Consider the following 14,627-nt stretch of genomic DNA (forward strand, 5'->3'; position numbering starts at 1 on the left):
CATTCCTCTCTGTGGCTTTTCCTTAGCGAGCTAATCATGGCCCCAAGCAGCCTCTGCATGCCCCAGCATCCCCCACTGAACGTCACCCTGCCAGTGCCTTCAGCTGTGTACTTCTCATGATGGGACACAATTCATCCTCCAGACTCCTGCTGCAGACTTTCCTCCAGGAAATTTACCCCCTCGCTGTGGCTTTGTGCACAGTGTCAAGGCAGAATGGCTGGCTCTGGAAGCAGGGGCAGGGGCAGCAGTGGGCAGGGACAGCAGCGGGCAAGGGTGGCAGCCGGCCAGTGTCCAGATGCCATACACAAGCAGCAGCCTTAGGAGTGAATTACTAGCTTTCCTGTAGCATGTTGCTTCTGAGGTGACACTTCATAAATGTCACCTCATTTATCTTCCTGATGCCCCTCAGAAGCAGGGAATCCCATAAAATCCACCCAAGAAGAATCGGCAGTTCTTAAGTGGCCCTCCCTCTACGTTTCTGGGCAGCAAGAAGGGAGCCTATTGAAAGGTTTCACATTTCCCTTCATTCTGTACCCGTGGTGTTGAGAACTGCTGCCCTGTGTTTGCCACCAGCATGATTTGTGCCATAAACCTTTAGTGCTGGGAGTGGGGAAGCCGACCTTGGAGCCAGTGTCCATGCCATGAAGGAGCCCCAAGGGGGCCTGGGGAACAGGGAGAAGAGAGTCAGCGGGGGTGGGTGGCATAGAAAGCTTCCTGGAGAAGCTGTGGCTGGAACTATCTCAGAAAGGCCGAGAAGGAGTCAGAAAAGGAAGGAAAGAGGAAGGCATTTAGTCCTTTTAAGAATTCTCCATACTTCTTTCCATAAAGGTTGTATTAGTTTGCAATCCCACCAGCAATACTAATATGAAACCACTATATAAACAACTACACACCCACACAAAGGATAAAACACAAATATAATCCAGCAAGGGGGAGGAGAGAGGAAAGAACTCACCTCCTGTGCACACATGAGGGTGTTCAGCACGCCCCTGGGTGAAGGGCTCAACTACAACTTGAACTTTCCCTTAGAATCGAAAACAATGTAACTTAAACATTTGTATCCACATATTAATCTAAAATTAAAAAAAGAAGAAGGCGGCAGTTTAGGGGCAGCTGAGAGTGCGGCAAGGCAGAAGTGAAGCTACACTAAGAGCCAGAGGCCATATCATCTGCCTTCATGCTGAGGGGTTTGGACTTGGTCCTCAAGTTCAAGGAGGTTATGTGGTAAGGCTTTCACCTGCTCCTTCACTGCTCCCTCTCATCCCTCTCCCGCCCCCCAAAAAACACCCACAGTATACACAAACATTGTTTTTTTAGCACAATTGCTTAAAAGGCCTGATATTCCATAACTTTTTGGTATATGAATTAATTAATTAATTCTCTTTGGACTGTCTTGACGTCAATGGTCACATAGTATACAACTGGGTAGTTGGTCTCATACTCTTCAGAAGGGGGCAGAAAGGCCCCTTTAATCAAAGCAAAACCAAAAGAGCTCCTCACTTTGCTGGGAGAGGGCCTGGAACATGAGGCCTCCTTTCCTTGACATTCAAGAGCAGGGTGGGAATCTGAAGCTGTGTGTCTTCCCCCCCGCGTTGAGACACTTCATGAGTCAGAGACAATTGGTCTTCGTTGATAGAGCAGAAGGGTTTTAATTGAAGCAAGTATAAAACAAAAAGAAGGATGAACTTAGAGCTCACGGAAGGAGCAAAGAGGGGTCCGGGTTGCGGGAGCTGCACGTCTCACGGACTTGCTCACCACTCAGCTGCAAGCTCTGGGGAGAGCGGGTGATACACAGTGAAGATCAGAGAAGGTGTGGACGGTGTGGCATACGAAGGGAGGGGAGGCCCATTGCTTTGGCAGCAATTTTCCTGGCCTTTGCATCCTCTGTGTCCTCTAGGTCATCATTGAAAGGCAGAGGGGCTGCAGGTACAGCTTCCCCAGCCCTCCCCAGCAAGCCCCCCCCATACACAGCAAGTTGGAATGAACAGAGGGCCAGCCTGGGCACTGTCAGCTTCTCAGGGCCTTTCTGTTTTGTATGTCAAGCACTTATTAATCTAAGGAGACTCTCAACAGGCTTTTCTGGATATTTCTGAACTTATTCAGATTATTTGGACCTGCCTAGAGTACCCTCTCAGATGTTTATCTTCTAGTGAGCACTGAACCCAGAATCAACCAGATGTTCCAAAGAGTTGGGGAGGGCGGCATGGAAAGGACAATCACTTTTTGATGGTAGGGAAATTGGAAACAAATGAGCACGCACATTATTTCTAAGGTTCCTTCCAGCCTCACCCCCCAGGGCTAATTCCTCCACATTACTCTTAGATTTAGAAGTTCCCCTACAACCTAATGCTAGCCTGAGTTTTTCTTGTCACTATCCCATAGATTGAATATGAACACTGTCCATCAGATGGGTTTGATGGACAAACCCTGTCCATCAAGCAGTGTCCAGTGCTTTGCCCCATACCTAGCAGAAATAGAATCTGAAGAGGTGGCTTCAGATTGAAGTTTGAAAAGTTTCTAATGTAAACGAAAGAAGATTGTAATTTATGACATCCAAAAAGAAGATTGTCCTGGTAAACCAAATCTTGTTATACTAAAAGCCAAACCCTTTGTCATTAGAGGGTTTACTGCTGATTTCATTTTTACTGGAGACTCTGTAGTCTTTGAATTGCTTTGCCTGTGGTATGGGGCCAGTCTCACATCTAGACAGAGGTGGGGAGGTGGGGTATTCAAGCAGGCTGAGGCTGGCCCCAATACTCTTCCCCACCTAACTCTTCCAACCAATCTCTACCTAAAACCCCACCTTTATAGCCTCAGCCTGTAGTTTAAAGCTTTGGTGACAAAGTTGTGGGAGGCAGATCTCCACCGACAAGGGACAAAGAGCATAGATTGAAGAGATGAAGGTGCCAAAGAAAGACCTTGCCAGCTCCGTTATTTCTCCCAGGGTCAGCCCTGTTAGAGTCATAGAACAAAAAATGTCCCAACCCGAAAGATCTTAAAGACAAGATGGTTAATTCCACATTTTACATAAAGGGAAACTGAGGCCCAGAGTGGGGAGGCACGTTGCCCAAGGACACTCTGCTGCTTGGGCTGCACTGCATCTAAAACCTGGATTTCCTGACCCCCAGGCAGAAGGGCACCTACAGAGACAACAGGCACAATGAGCAGCAATTTTTAGGGAGCCAAATCATTTAGAAATATGAAAACTGAAATGGCTAGAAAAATAGAGAAAATTCTCAAAATGGCTTTCTGACTCTGGGTAAACAGTAACCACATTTTTTTTTGCCTGTTGGAGACCTGGTTTTTAATCACTCCACAAGCAGTTTTCATTTCTGTAGTAAAATTGCTTGTGGTTCTATTTAATTTGTTTCTGCAGGAGCCAGCTTTGGTGAAGATCTCCAAGGAGCTGGCGGGCATTTTAGCACAGCACGCACAGCCAGTCAATGAGAAACGGTTCCCGTCGTGGAGGAAATTCCTCCAAACATTTCTCAGACAAGGTAAATAAGACTGTAAAGTTTCTATTGAGGATTAGTCTACACAACCTTGGATTCTAGTTTTGGGTCAACTGGGGCCAATTTAAATACTTTGCATCTCCCACATTGCTTTAGAAAAGTGCCCCTGCAGCTTTCTTTTTTAAATGTTGGCTAAATCTTTATCTTGCACCCAGCCTCTGGAGTAAATAGGAACGGAGCATACCACACTGTTGCATGTGTAGCTTAAGATTCTGGGGCCTTTTTTGTGTGCCACAGATTTCTCCTGAGAGGTGGGCTTTGAAGTCAGATCACCTGAACCTCTGAACCTTACCTATTGCCTTGAGTAAGCCAAGTTTTTAAACCATGAGAGGCCCACTTCCCTCACTTACCTAGCTCACAAGGCTATGCAGAGGAAATATAGACTTGAAAGTCCTACCACAGAGCCGGATGCAAAATGGTTCTTTAATAAATTTTAGTGTCCCACTTCTATTTGCTAGGAGAACAGAAATGGTCTCACTTCCAGTTCTGAAGGTAGAATTTCCAGATAAGGGTCTTCTACAGTCCGGGAACAAAGCCAGCCTCCATTTCTTTCATCTTCCTCCTCCTACCTCATCCTCTTTTTTTTTTTTTTTTGAGACAGAGTCTCACTATGTTGCCCTGGGTAGAGTGCCATGGTGTCACAGCTCACAGCAACCTCAAACTCTTGGGCTTAAGCGATTCTCTTGCCTCAGCCTCCCAAGTAGCTGGTACTATGGGAGTCGGCCACAACGCCCAGCTATTTTTGTTTTTTTGTTTTTTTTTTTGGGTTGCAGTTGTTGTTTAGCAGGCCTGGTCAGGGCTCCAACCCACCAGCCTTGGTGTATGTGGCTGGTGCCCTACTCACTGAGCTATGGGCTCTGCCCTCATCCTCATTTTCTAATATTGAGAGGTCCGTGAATGAGGAATGGATGGAGTGAATGGGGGGGGGCCTGCATGTGGGGGCCCTTGCTCTCTAGGAGGTTACCGTGGAAGCAGGAGTCTTTAGAAGCTTATTCATAGGCATGAAAAGAGAGGTTTAGTACAACAGACCACAGAAGGTATCTCTCCATTCTGTTCACTGCTGTCAAGTGATAGTACATTAGCAGTAACATATAATGATAAAACAATGCTATGTCAGGTGACATGTAGTAATAACAGCAGTGACAGTGTGATGATGATAATAGCACAGTGAGGATGATGATAATAGCACCGTGAGGGTAACACAGATAGTGCTCATTATGGGCCAGGCTCTATCCTAAATATGCATGTGCAAGTATGTATGTGGGGTACCCCTGTGGGTACCATTATCACTCTCATTTTATAGAGGTAGACACTGAAGTGCAAAAGAGTAACATACCCCAAATTGCTCTGCTAACATGTGGAAGAGCCCAGAAAAGGCTTCCTCTGTGCTGCTCCAGGAGTCTTGGCCAGAGCCAGTAGGTCTGTTTACCTGAACGCATCTCAGCTCAGTGTATGAGGAAGAATTAGAAAGGACAGATCCATTGGTTGTTAGACTACACTGATAGTGAACACCCTGTTAAGGAATTATTTAAGCAAGAGGTTGAATGCCAGCCATCTAACAGGAATGAGGAAAAAGGATTGTTTGGGAGCAGGAGCAAACAGGGGATTGTGCCACATAATTTCCAGTGTCATCTCAACTCTTAAAATTCTGCCATTCTGCAAATTTCCACGTGCAAGCACTGACAGAAAAGTCAAAGTAAGAAAGCCAAACCCATCCGTAAATGGAAGAAAATAAAAATGATCAAGAATAAGGGATTTTTACCACCCTGAAAAAGAGTGAGACCCGATCTCTATTAAAAATAGAAAAAATTAGCCAGGGGCCGTGGTGAGTGCCTGTAGTCCCAGCTACCTAGGAGGCTAAGGCAGGAGGATTACTTGAGCCTAGGAATTTGAGGTTGCTGTGAGCTGTGATGACACCCACTTCACTCTAGCCCAAGCAACAGCAGGACTCCGTCTCAAAAAAAAAGAATAAGGGGTTTTTCTTTTTTAAGTCAAGAAGGAAGACCATACAGGTCCATGCAGGACAGAGTGTTAGAAAGAGTCCAGCTCTTCCAGGGTCAGCCTACAAAACCTTCCTGTATTCGATTTCTTTCCATGTGGGTTTTGTAGATTAAAAAGCCACTATCTCACTTGAGCTAGGGCTTCAACTCTACCTCCTGTTCAGATTTATCCTTTTTCTCAACCATGTTATAAACACGATGCTTTTCTATGAGAGGCAGAACAAGCTTCATTAACCCAGTTTTATAAAGAAACAGAAACTCACTCAGACAGAAAGTGACTTGGGCAAAATCATACAACAAGTAAGGGGAAAATGGGAACACAAAGTTTAATCCTACAGATTTAGCACATTTGAGAACCTGGTTCCTGGGTGGCGCCTGTGGCTCAAAGGAATAGAGCACCAGCCCCATATGGCAGAGGTGGTGGGTTCAAACCCAGCCCTGGCCAAAAACTGCAAAAAAAAAAAAAAAAAAAGAACCTGGTTCTTGTGTTTTCAAAGCTTCTGCCTTGCTTTGAGCCTAGTGTATACAGCAGGCACTGCATACATGTTCCCTGCTGGACCAGGGTGTCCCCCAGGTTTCCTGACTTTACGGTCTCCATCTCCCACCAGCTTCCACTATCACCTGTTTCATTCCATTGCTGTTCTCTCAGTGTGCTTATGGCCACAAAATGTGCTTCACTTCTTATTTCTAAATTGTCATAGGATTATATCAAAGGCAATAATTTCTTTTAGAAGAGAGATTAATTGCTTTGACATGAAAAAATTAACAGTAAAAAGCTTATTGTCATGCTGCTGAGAAGACAGTACAAATAAGCTGCTTTGAAACAGGTTGTCTAAAGTAACCGTGTAAGTTACAAAGGATAATGTGTGTCCCCTGAAGCACTGTTTCCAGACACAGCTAACAGCTAAAGCCACAAAGCTAACTAATCAGAGATTCCCTAGATTTTGGTTTTTGTGGATTTTGTTGCTTTCTGTTGCGTTTACCTCGCTAAATCCCCAACAACTGCTATTACCGGTAGTCCCTAAGTTACAAACGAATTGATTCTGTAGGTTTGTTCTTGAGTTGAATTGGTCTGTAAGTTGGAACAGGTACATCTACCTATTGCCTGCAGTAGCCTCCATTTGTACATCAGCTGGGTGTTTATAACTCCGGGACTTACCATAATAGCCTCCTTTTGTTAAGTGCAAGTTGTGCGTAAAATGGATATTTGTAACTTGGGGACTGCCTATATATTTAGGTACTGTACCCACTACTAGGCCCTATTTGTTTTTTGGTTTGGGGGTTGTTTTTTTTTTTTTTGAAACATTGTCTCTAGCTGTCACCCTGTGTAGAATACCGTGGCACTGCTCACAGCAACCTCAAACTCTTGGGCTTAAGCGATCCTCTTGCCTCAGCCTCTCAAGTAGCTGGGACTACAGGCACCGCCACAATGCCCAGACATTTGTGGTTGTAGTTGTCATTGTTGTTTGGCAGGCCCAGGCTGGATTTGAACCTGCCAGCTCCAGCATATGCAGCTGGCACCTTAGCTGCTTGAGCTACAGGTGCTGAGCTAGTTTTTTTTTTTTTTTTTTTGAGACAGAGTCTCACTATGTAGCCCTAAATAGAGTGTTGTGGCAACACAGCTCACCGCAACCTCAAACTCTTGGGCTTAAGCAATTCTCTTGCCTCAGCCTCCCAAACAGCTGGGACTACAGGTGCCCACCACAATACCCGGCTGTTTTTTTTGTTGTAGTTGTCACTGTTGTTTAGCAGGCCTGGGCCAGGTTTGAACCTATCAGCCACAGTGTATGTGGCCGGCACCCTAACCACTGAGCTACGAGTGCCAAGCCACTAGGGCCTATTTGTTTTGAGGGAATTTTTGGACAGGAAATAGGATTTATTGGTAGGTGCCAATAAGGGACCAGCACAGTGGAAGTCCTCATGAGAGCAGGGCCTGCCACTTGTCCAGGGGGCTAGGATTGGGGATGTACTTGACTCCACAGCCATCCGGGATGAGCCATTTCTCAGCTACCATGTCTTCAAATTCATTTGCATTAAACTTGGTAAAGCCCCTCTTCTTGGAGATGTGAATCTTCTGGTGGCCAGAGAAGTTGAACTTGGCCCCGAGCAGGGCTTCAGTCGTATGCTCCTTGTTCTATAGTTTGGTACAGATGGATATGATGACTTGGCCAATGTGAACACTGGCTTCGGGGCCCTGGAGCCTTCCAAAGGCAACATGCATACCTGTCTGGAGCCTAGACTGGGGATAGCACATGAACGTGTATCAGAAAGGGCCGTCTCCAAGAACTACTAGGTCCTATTTGAAGAGAAGAACATCTTGAACCAACCAAAAAGATAAGTTAGGAGTTGAATGTGTATCCTTTAACATCAGCGTTTCTTATGAAACTTGGTGTTTATTAGGGCTACTCTGACCAAACGTATAGATATTTAAGAAAAGTGCTGTTTGTATGAAGTAACAGATGACTGCATTCGCTCATAGTCTGTGGCTTTTACCTGTAGGCAGAGATCCCCCACCCCCAAAAAATTTGTGAAATATAGGCCAAGTTTATCTTAATGCTGTCAGGTTCTAGAAGCCATGATGTCTAGGGAACACTTAGTTGTTATTACTTTTAAATTAAGATATCCAATTTTTTACAAGTAATAACCTTAATTTTTTTTCCACAAAAGAATTATACACAGTAATATTTGTAAGCTAGGCCTAAAAATAGAAGATTGGGGCTAGGTCATTTTTGTAAATGCTACTCAGCTAGTCCACAAAATTAGTCAGTAAAATATTGTAGTTGAGCATCAGATTTGCTTCTGTGATTTTTGGCATTCAAAGCAAAACATAAAATATAACAAATTATAAAACTCTCATCAGCAAGAAGAAAGCATATCTGTGCCTCAAAAAATGGCAACATCTCCTGCCTGTTATGTATTTTTGAAATATTTTACAACTGGCATTTATATGGGAGCTGATTGGTTGGTGTGACAGTCAGCGTTCTGTCTGCCTGAGAAAAGCCCAGACCTGTCAGACCTTTGAAAAGCAATGAAGTTGATCAGAAAGAGCACTCTGACCATGAAGATACAAACTGTGGACTTTGGGCAGTTAATTCTCCCTGAGGGATTCCAGGGGTCCTCTAACTTTTTAAACAGGGAGTCAGTTCACTGTCCCTCAGACCGCTGGAGGGCCGGACTGCGGGCCCCGGGACAAGTTGGCTGCTAAGCAGGACAGGCAGCGGTGGCAAAAACACCCGGCAGGCCGGATAAATGTCCTAGGCGAGCTGCATGTGGCCCGCAGGCCGTAGATTGACGACACCTGGCTTAGACCATTGTCTTCACAGTGTCTTTATAATTATGATCAGAATCAAAATGACCACGAATGGCATATAAGTAGGGTCTTTATACCATGAATGGTAGTTTTGATTCTGATCATAATTACAAAGACCCTACTTGTATGCCAAGCATTGAACTAAATACTATAGATACAGTATCTCTAAGGTTCACAACAATCTGGTGGGGTAGTTTTATTATGACCATATTATAGATGAAGGAAAAATAAGTCCAGAGAATTTTAGCTGTTTGCCCAAAGTCTCCCAGGCCATGACAGGTGTGGAATCTGAGCTCAAGTCCTCTGAAGGTTGAGCTCTTTCCTCCTGCTCTAATTGGGCACAGTCCCTCTGGCCCTTACTTGTCCTTTCACCACTCCATGCTTTTCCCACCAGGGGGTGTGATCGAAGCATTCCCACCTGCAGACTGTGTCACCAACCTGACAGTAGACATGCTGATAGAACCGAATGGAGAAATCAGAGTGCTGTCAACGGGAGACCAGTTTCATGCCGAAGGCCCCTTCATCAACACTGGTACCACCATGCCTCAGACCTCAGTGAATCCTCAAGTTCTCAGTTATTTGTGCCTCCAAATTGGAAAGGCCTGCAAAATGAAAGATCTGGTTGGTTACTTTTCTATAGACCTAGTGACTTTTATTGATCCAAGCACCTTGGAACAGCAGGTAAGTCAAATGGATGTCACATGAAATATTAAAATATGTCATGACTCCGTACCCTATACACCAGAGTAAAAGGGAATCTGAGGGAGCTTCTAAAATTCACTGCTACTCTGATGAGCTGGCTGTAAATTCAGCATGTGCACGGTCCATGCCAATCTGTATGAGACCAGGCTTTCTGTCTAGAAACACAGGGCCAGAGTCATCCTGTTTAGGTACAGTTGGAGTTTAAATGACTGAAACCATCCCTCATAAGTCTGTTAATTAAGCCCTCAGTTCTGTGCATTTGTGCTTTGCCTGTGTATTGCCATCCAGGGACTGAACTTGTCTAAAGCCTGCTCTTAAATAGACAGTCACCAGAAAAGAGATAAGAGTTCTTGTTTCTGTTTCATTTCTTAGCCGTAGTTCTCCAGCAATTTAGGTTGTCCATTTCCTTTCATTAAAAAATGTATCGGGAAACATTTCAGAAATACAAAAAGGTCTAAACAATAATATAATCAATATCACGCTCCCCGACCTAACTTAAAAATAAAGTGGTGTCAATACCACCTCTAGGCCTGTGTGTTCCTTGGGAAACTCATGGCCCTTCCTCCTGAAGGACAGGAGGAAGCCATGGTCTTATAAGTAGGGTTTTGATTCCTTTTACATGGATATGCCCAGAAATAATGTATAGTTTTATTCTACATTTTTTTTTCTTTTGAGACAGAGTCTTTGTCGCCCTGGGTAGAGTGCTGTAGCATCACAGCTCACAGCAACCTCAAACTCTTGGGCTTAAGTGATTCTCTTGCCTCAGTCTCCTGGTGCCCACCACAACACCCAGCTTTTTGTTGCTGTTGTTGTTGCAGTTGTCATTGTGTTTTAGCTGACCCGGGCTGGGTTCAAACCCACCAGCCTTGGTGTATGTGGCCAGTGCCCTACCCACTGAGCTATGGGCACTGCCCTTATTTTACATCTTTTAAGCATATTGTAGATGATAACATTCTATATAACATTATTCTACAGTATGCTTTTGTTAAATATTACATTATGAGGTTTGCCCTATGCAAGTCTGGCTCTGATGTCTAATATTCTGGATAAATAATTTTTTTTTTTTTGAGACAGGAGCCTCAACCTGTCCCCCTGGTAGAGTGCCATGGCATCTCAGCTCACAGCAATCTCCAACTCCTGGGCTCAAGCAAGTCTCCTGCCTCAGACTTCCAAGTAGCTGGGACCACAGGCACCCACCACAACGCCCAGCTATTTTTTGGTTGCAGCCGTCGTGGTTGTTTGGCGGGCCCGGGCTGGATTCAAACCTGCCACCTTGGGTGTATGTGGCTGGCGCCTTAGCCACTTGAGCCACAGGCGCCGAGGCAGGATAAATAATTTTTAACCTTTATTGCTTTGCCTTTTCCCAAAAAAGATTATAACGCTTAAATCACTACTATTTCATAGGACGTATTATTTTTTTTTTTTTTACACCTCTTAGTGCTGGATGTCTAGACCTCTGACTACCCTGTGAGATGTTCTCCCAGCCTCCCTCCCTGAGTTATCAGCTGGCCATTGAGCATTGTAAATATACTTTAGCTGTTTGATTTTGATTATTGTCAGTTTTATGGTTCTCCATTTCAGTCAGATGATGGTTTCAAAGTGAGAGTTTATGTTTTTGGCAGTTTTCAGCTTACTCCATAATCATTTTCCATTTGCCTTCCTGAGCCCTCTGTTGGTTTTACATTCTGTTGTCAGGCCTTCACATTGACAGAGAAAAGGACAAACTGAAGGGCACTCGGAATCTACCAGGGGTTGAGAAGCAGACAGCCTGGAGAGAGCTGGGTGGCAGGGAAGCATGAGAAGGAGGCCAGGGGAGGCTATTTATCATGAGGAAGAAGGGTTAAATGTGTGGTCCCTGGCGCAGTAGAGAGGATGGAACCATGGCACAGTTGACTCACGGTTTGGTATGGGGAGATTTGCACATAGCAGTGAGAGGGAACTTCTCCAAACATAATGCTTGCCCTTCCCTGGGCACAATGTAGATATTCAGTAAATATTTGTTGAATGAATGATGTACAAGAGAGGTTTCTAGCACATGCTGGATGGTGTCATGAAGTCTTTTAGAGAAGAAGCATTGGATGAATGAGATGGGGAGATATTAACCCAGAATTCTCTGATTTTACCATACTATGACTTTTCTTTTTCCCTTCTCATTAATACTTGAGTATAGAGAGTCATTTGTGTTACAGTTATCAATAGAACACGGGAGGAAATTCTCAGTGACCTCACCGAAGGGTATTTCTCTATTAGCGAAGGAAGTATTTCTGTTCTGTGTGTATAAACAGGGGTCCCCAAACTTTTTAAACAGGGGGCTAGTTCACTGTCCCTCAGACTGTTAGAGGGCCAGACTTCAGGCCCCAGGATGAGTTGGCTGTTAAGCAGAACAGGCAGTGGCGGCAAAAACACCTGGCGGGCCGGATAAATGTCCTAGGCAGGCTGCATGTGGCCTGCGGGCTGTAGTTTGAGGATGCCTGGTATAACAGATGATTTGCAAATCACTGGCGTATTCTCTAGCCGTTTTGCAAGTGATATCACTTCAGAAAGTACCTTAATATCTTCTTTTTTTTTTTTTTTTTTTTTTTGAGACAGAGCCTCAAGCTGTCCCCCTGGGTAGAGTGCTTTGACATCACAGCTCATAGCAACCTCCAACTCCTGGGCTCAAGCAAGTCTCCTGCCTTAGCCGCCCAAGTAGCTGGGACTACAGGTGCCTGCCACAATGCCCAGCTATTTTTTTGTTGTTGTTGTTGTTGCAGCCGTCATTGTTTGGCGGGCCTGGACTGGATTCGAACCCACCACTTTAGGTATATGTGGCTGATGCCTTAGCCACTTGAGCCACAGGTGCCGAGCCTTTAATATCTTCTGATTGGAATGCTTTGTGATGCCAGTGAGGAGACTGGCAGTCATACTGCCAACCTCTTATTTTTGCCAGGCAAAAAATATTATGTCATCTTACTCGATACTTCTTTGGTTAGTAGTGATGATGAACTCTTCTTTATGTTTGTTGGCCCATTTGTATATCTTTTATTACTTGCCTGACCACGCATTTTCCCCCTTTAAATTGAACTATATGCAAAGGTGGATTTGTAGAAGCTCTTTGTTTATGAGGAACTCTTATTCTTTGTTACACATGTTGCAAATTCCTGCTCTCAGATTATTTGTGGCCTTTCTCTCCCTCCCTCCCTCCCTCCCTCTCTCTCTGTTTTTAGCTATGTCTCTCCACCGTAAAATCACTATTTCTTCCTTTGTAATTGATCAGTAATAGATTGTAGAAAGATGTTTAAAGTACACTCCTCTTACTCATCAATTCCACCCATGTAGTATATCATATTTTGCTAAACTTTTTCCTGAATCAACTACCACTATGGTAGTGGGAATTTTCTTTTCTAGCATTCTTTTCTACATTTATTGGCTGGCAGTCACTGTAAGGAAGAATTTCATCTCCACCTTTTATATCAGCACAAAGTCATAGGTTTCTATTCTATTTAATGAGTTGTATTTTAATACTTTCATATTTTGATGCTCAAATTGTCCCAGATTTAGCCAGCTGGAGACCCTGCAGGGTGGTTCTTATGTCTTTTTGACATGTTTGTATGATTCTTTTGAGAATTTTCTTACTTCTCGCACAGTAAGATATTCTAAGATCATTTTCAATTTTCCCTACCCCAGACCAAGGGTCAACTGAGAAGCCCTGGTTCCTTTTTCAGAGGAGGATATTAAAATCTGGGATGATAGTACTTTCCTGGGCCTGCTGTATCATTGTTTCTGAGATCTCTCAGTGAACAAAGCTGGGAAATATATGGTCATATATGTTTAATACATATACACAATTATATACACACACAAGCACATATATACACATACATACATGTATGCATCTCTAAACTATTTCTCTATCTACCTCTGTGTGTGTGTGTGTCTGTGTGTGTATGTTGAGATAGGGTCTCTCTCCATCACCCAGGCTAGAGTGTGTCAACAAGATCATAGTTTCATATAGCTTTTAACTCTTGGACTCCAGTGACCCTTCTGTCATATATATATATATATCATATATATGTGTACATATATATATATATGATGTATATATGATATATATATATCATGAGTTCCTCCCAATATCTCCAGTTGCAATACAACACTCAAGATTTTTTTTTCTAACACTCAAGATTCTTTCTAGAATCTTTTACATGCTTGAAAATAAATACCTTGATGGAATCCAAGTCACACTAATTTGGGGCACAGTCACGACCTACATACATTATACACGTGTATCAGAATACCACAAGTATTCCCAAATGTACAACTATTATATATCAGTTTTAAAAATACAAAGAAAACCCCAACCTCATGCTGTTATTTTAATTTACAAAGAAAAAAAAAGCTAAATAGAGCCAACGCATACATAGAAACTATGTATGTTTATAAAAGACAATCTCATGGGGCAGGAATCAATATATCTAGAGCAGGGGTTGGTAAAATATGATTCACAGGACAAATCTGGCCCACCATCCATTTTATGTAAATAGAGTTTTATTGGAACTCTAAAAATATACATATACCTTCTCCAACAGTGAGAAACTTGTGTCTTTACACAAGTTTCTGAATATATTTACTTATCTGTTCAATCAATTTACTTATTTGGTTAATGTAACCAGTCTCCCACCCCCTCCTGCCCTCTCCTTTGCCTGCCACACCTGTGCCCCACCCCCACACGCCTTGTGTGCTTGGATGCCAAACCCTATCATTTGGGTCTCAAATTTATTTGTAATGCTTCTCATCATATGAAAGTTTCACATAATCAAATCTAGCTCTTTTTTTCTGAATTGCTGTATTGCCTTGAGCCTGTCACTTTCTCTTGCTTTTAGTTTTCTTAGCTATAAAGTGAGGAAGTTGGCTCTTTGACTTCTGAGGAAAATTTCAGTTCAAAAAAGTTATTGATTTCAATAGCATTTTTTATAGTACTTATTTTCCATGTCAGAAAATTTCAGATTTTAATAGTAATAAGAAAAGGAATTCACTTTTTAAAAATTACCACTCATAAAGATTGATATGCGGCTCGGCGCCTATAGCTCAATCGGCTAAGGCGCCAGCCACGTACACCTAAGG

The 14,627-nt window shown here is 43.4% G+C and overlaps 1 protein-coding gene across 1 annotated transcript in view; it reads left to right on the top strand.

Moving 5' to 3' along the window:
* Window positions 1-14,627, top strand: part of IQCH (IQ motif containing H) — a 171,257-nt gene that overhangs the window by 92,561 nt on the left and 64,069 nt on the right. The window contains exons 10-11 of the mRNA XM_023510007.1: window positions 3,377-3,497; window positions 9,217-9,503. Coding sequence (XP_023365775.1) covers window positions 3,377-3,497; window positions 9,217-9,503 — 408 coding nt within the window. The remainder of the gene's footprint in view (window positions 1-3,376; window positions 3,498-9,216; window positions 9,504-14,627) is intronic.

Source organism: Otolemur garnettii, unplaced genomic scaffold (genome assembly GCF_000181295.1).
Source record: "Otolemur garnettii isolate 467f Iridium unplaced genomic scaffold, OtoGar3 scaffold00011, whole genome shotgun sequence".
In the NCBI taxonomy this organism is placed as follows: Eukaryota; Metazoa; Chordata; class Mammalia; order Primates; family Galagidae; genus Otolemur; species Otolemur garnettii.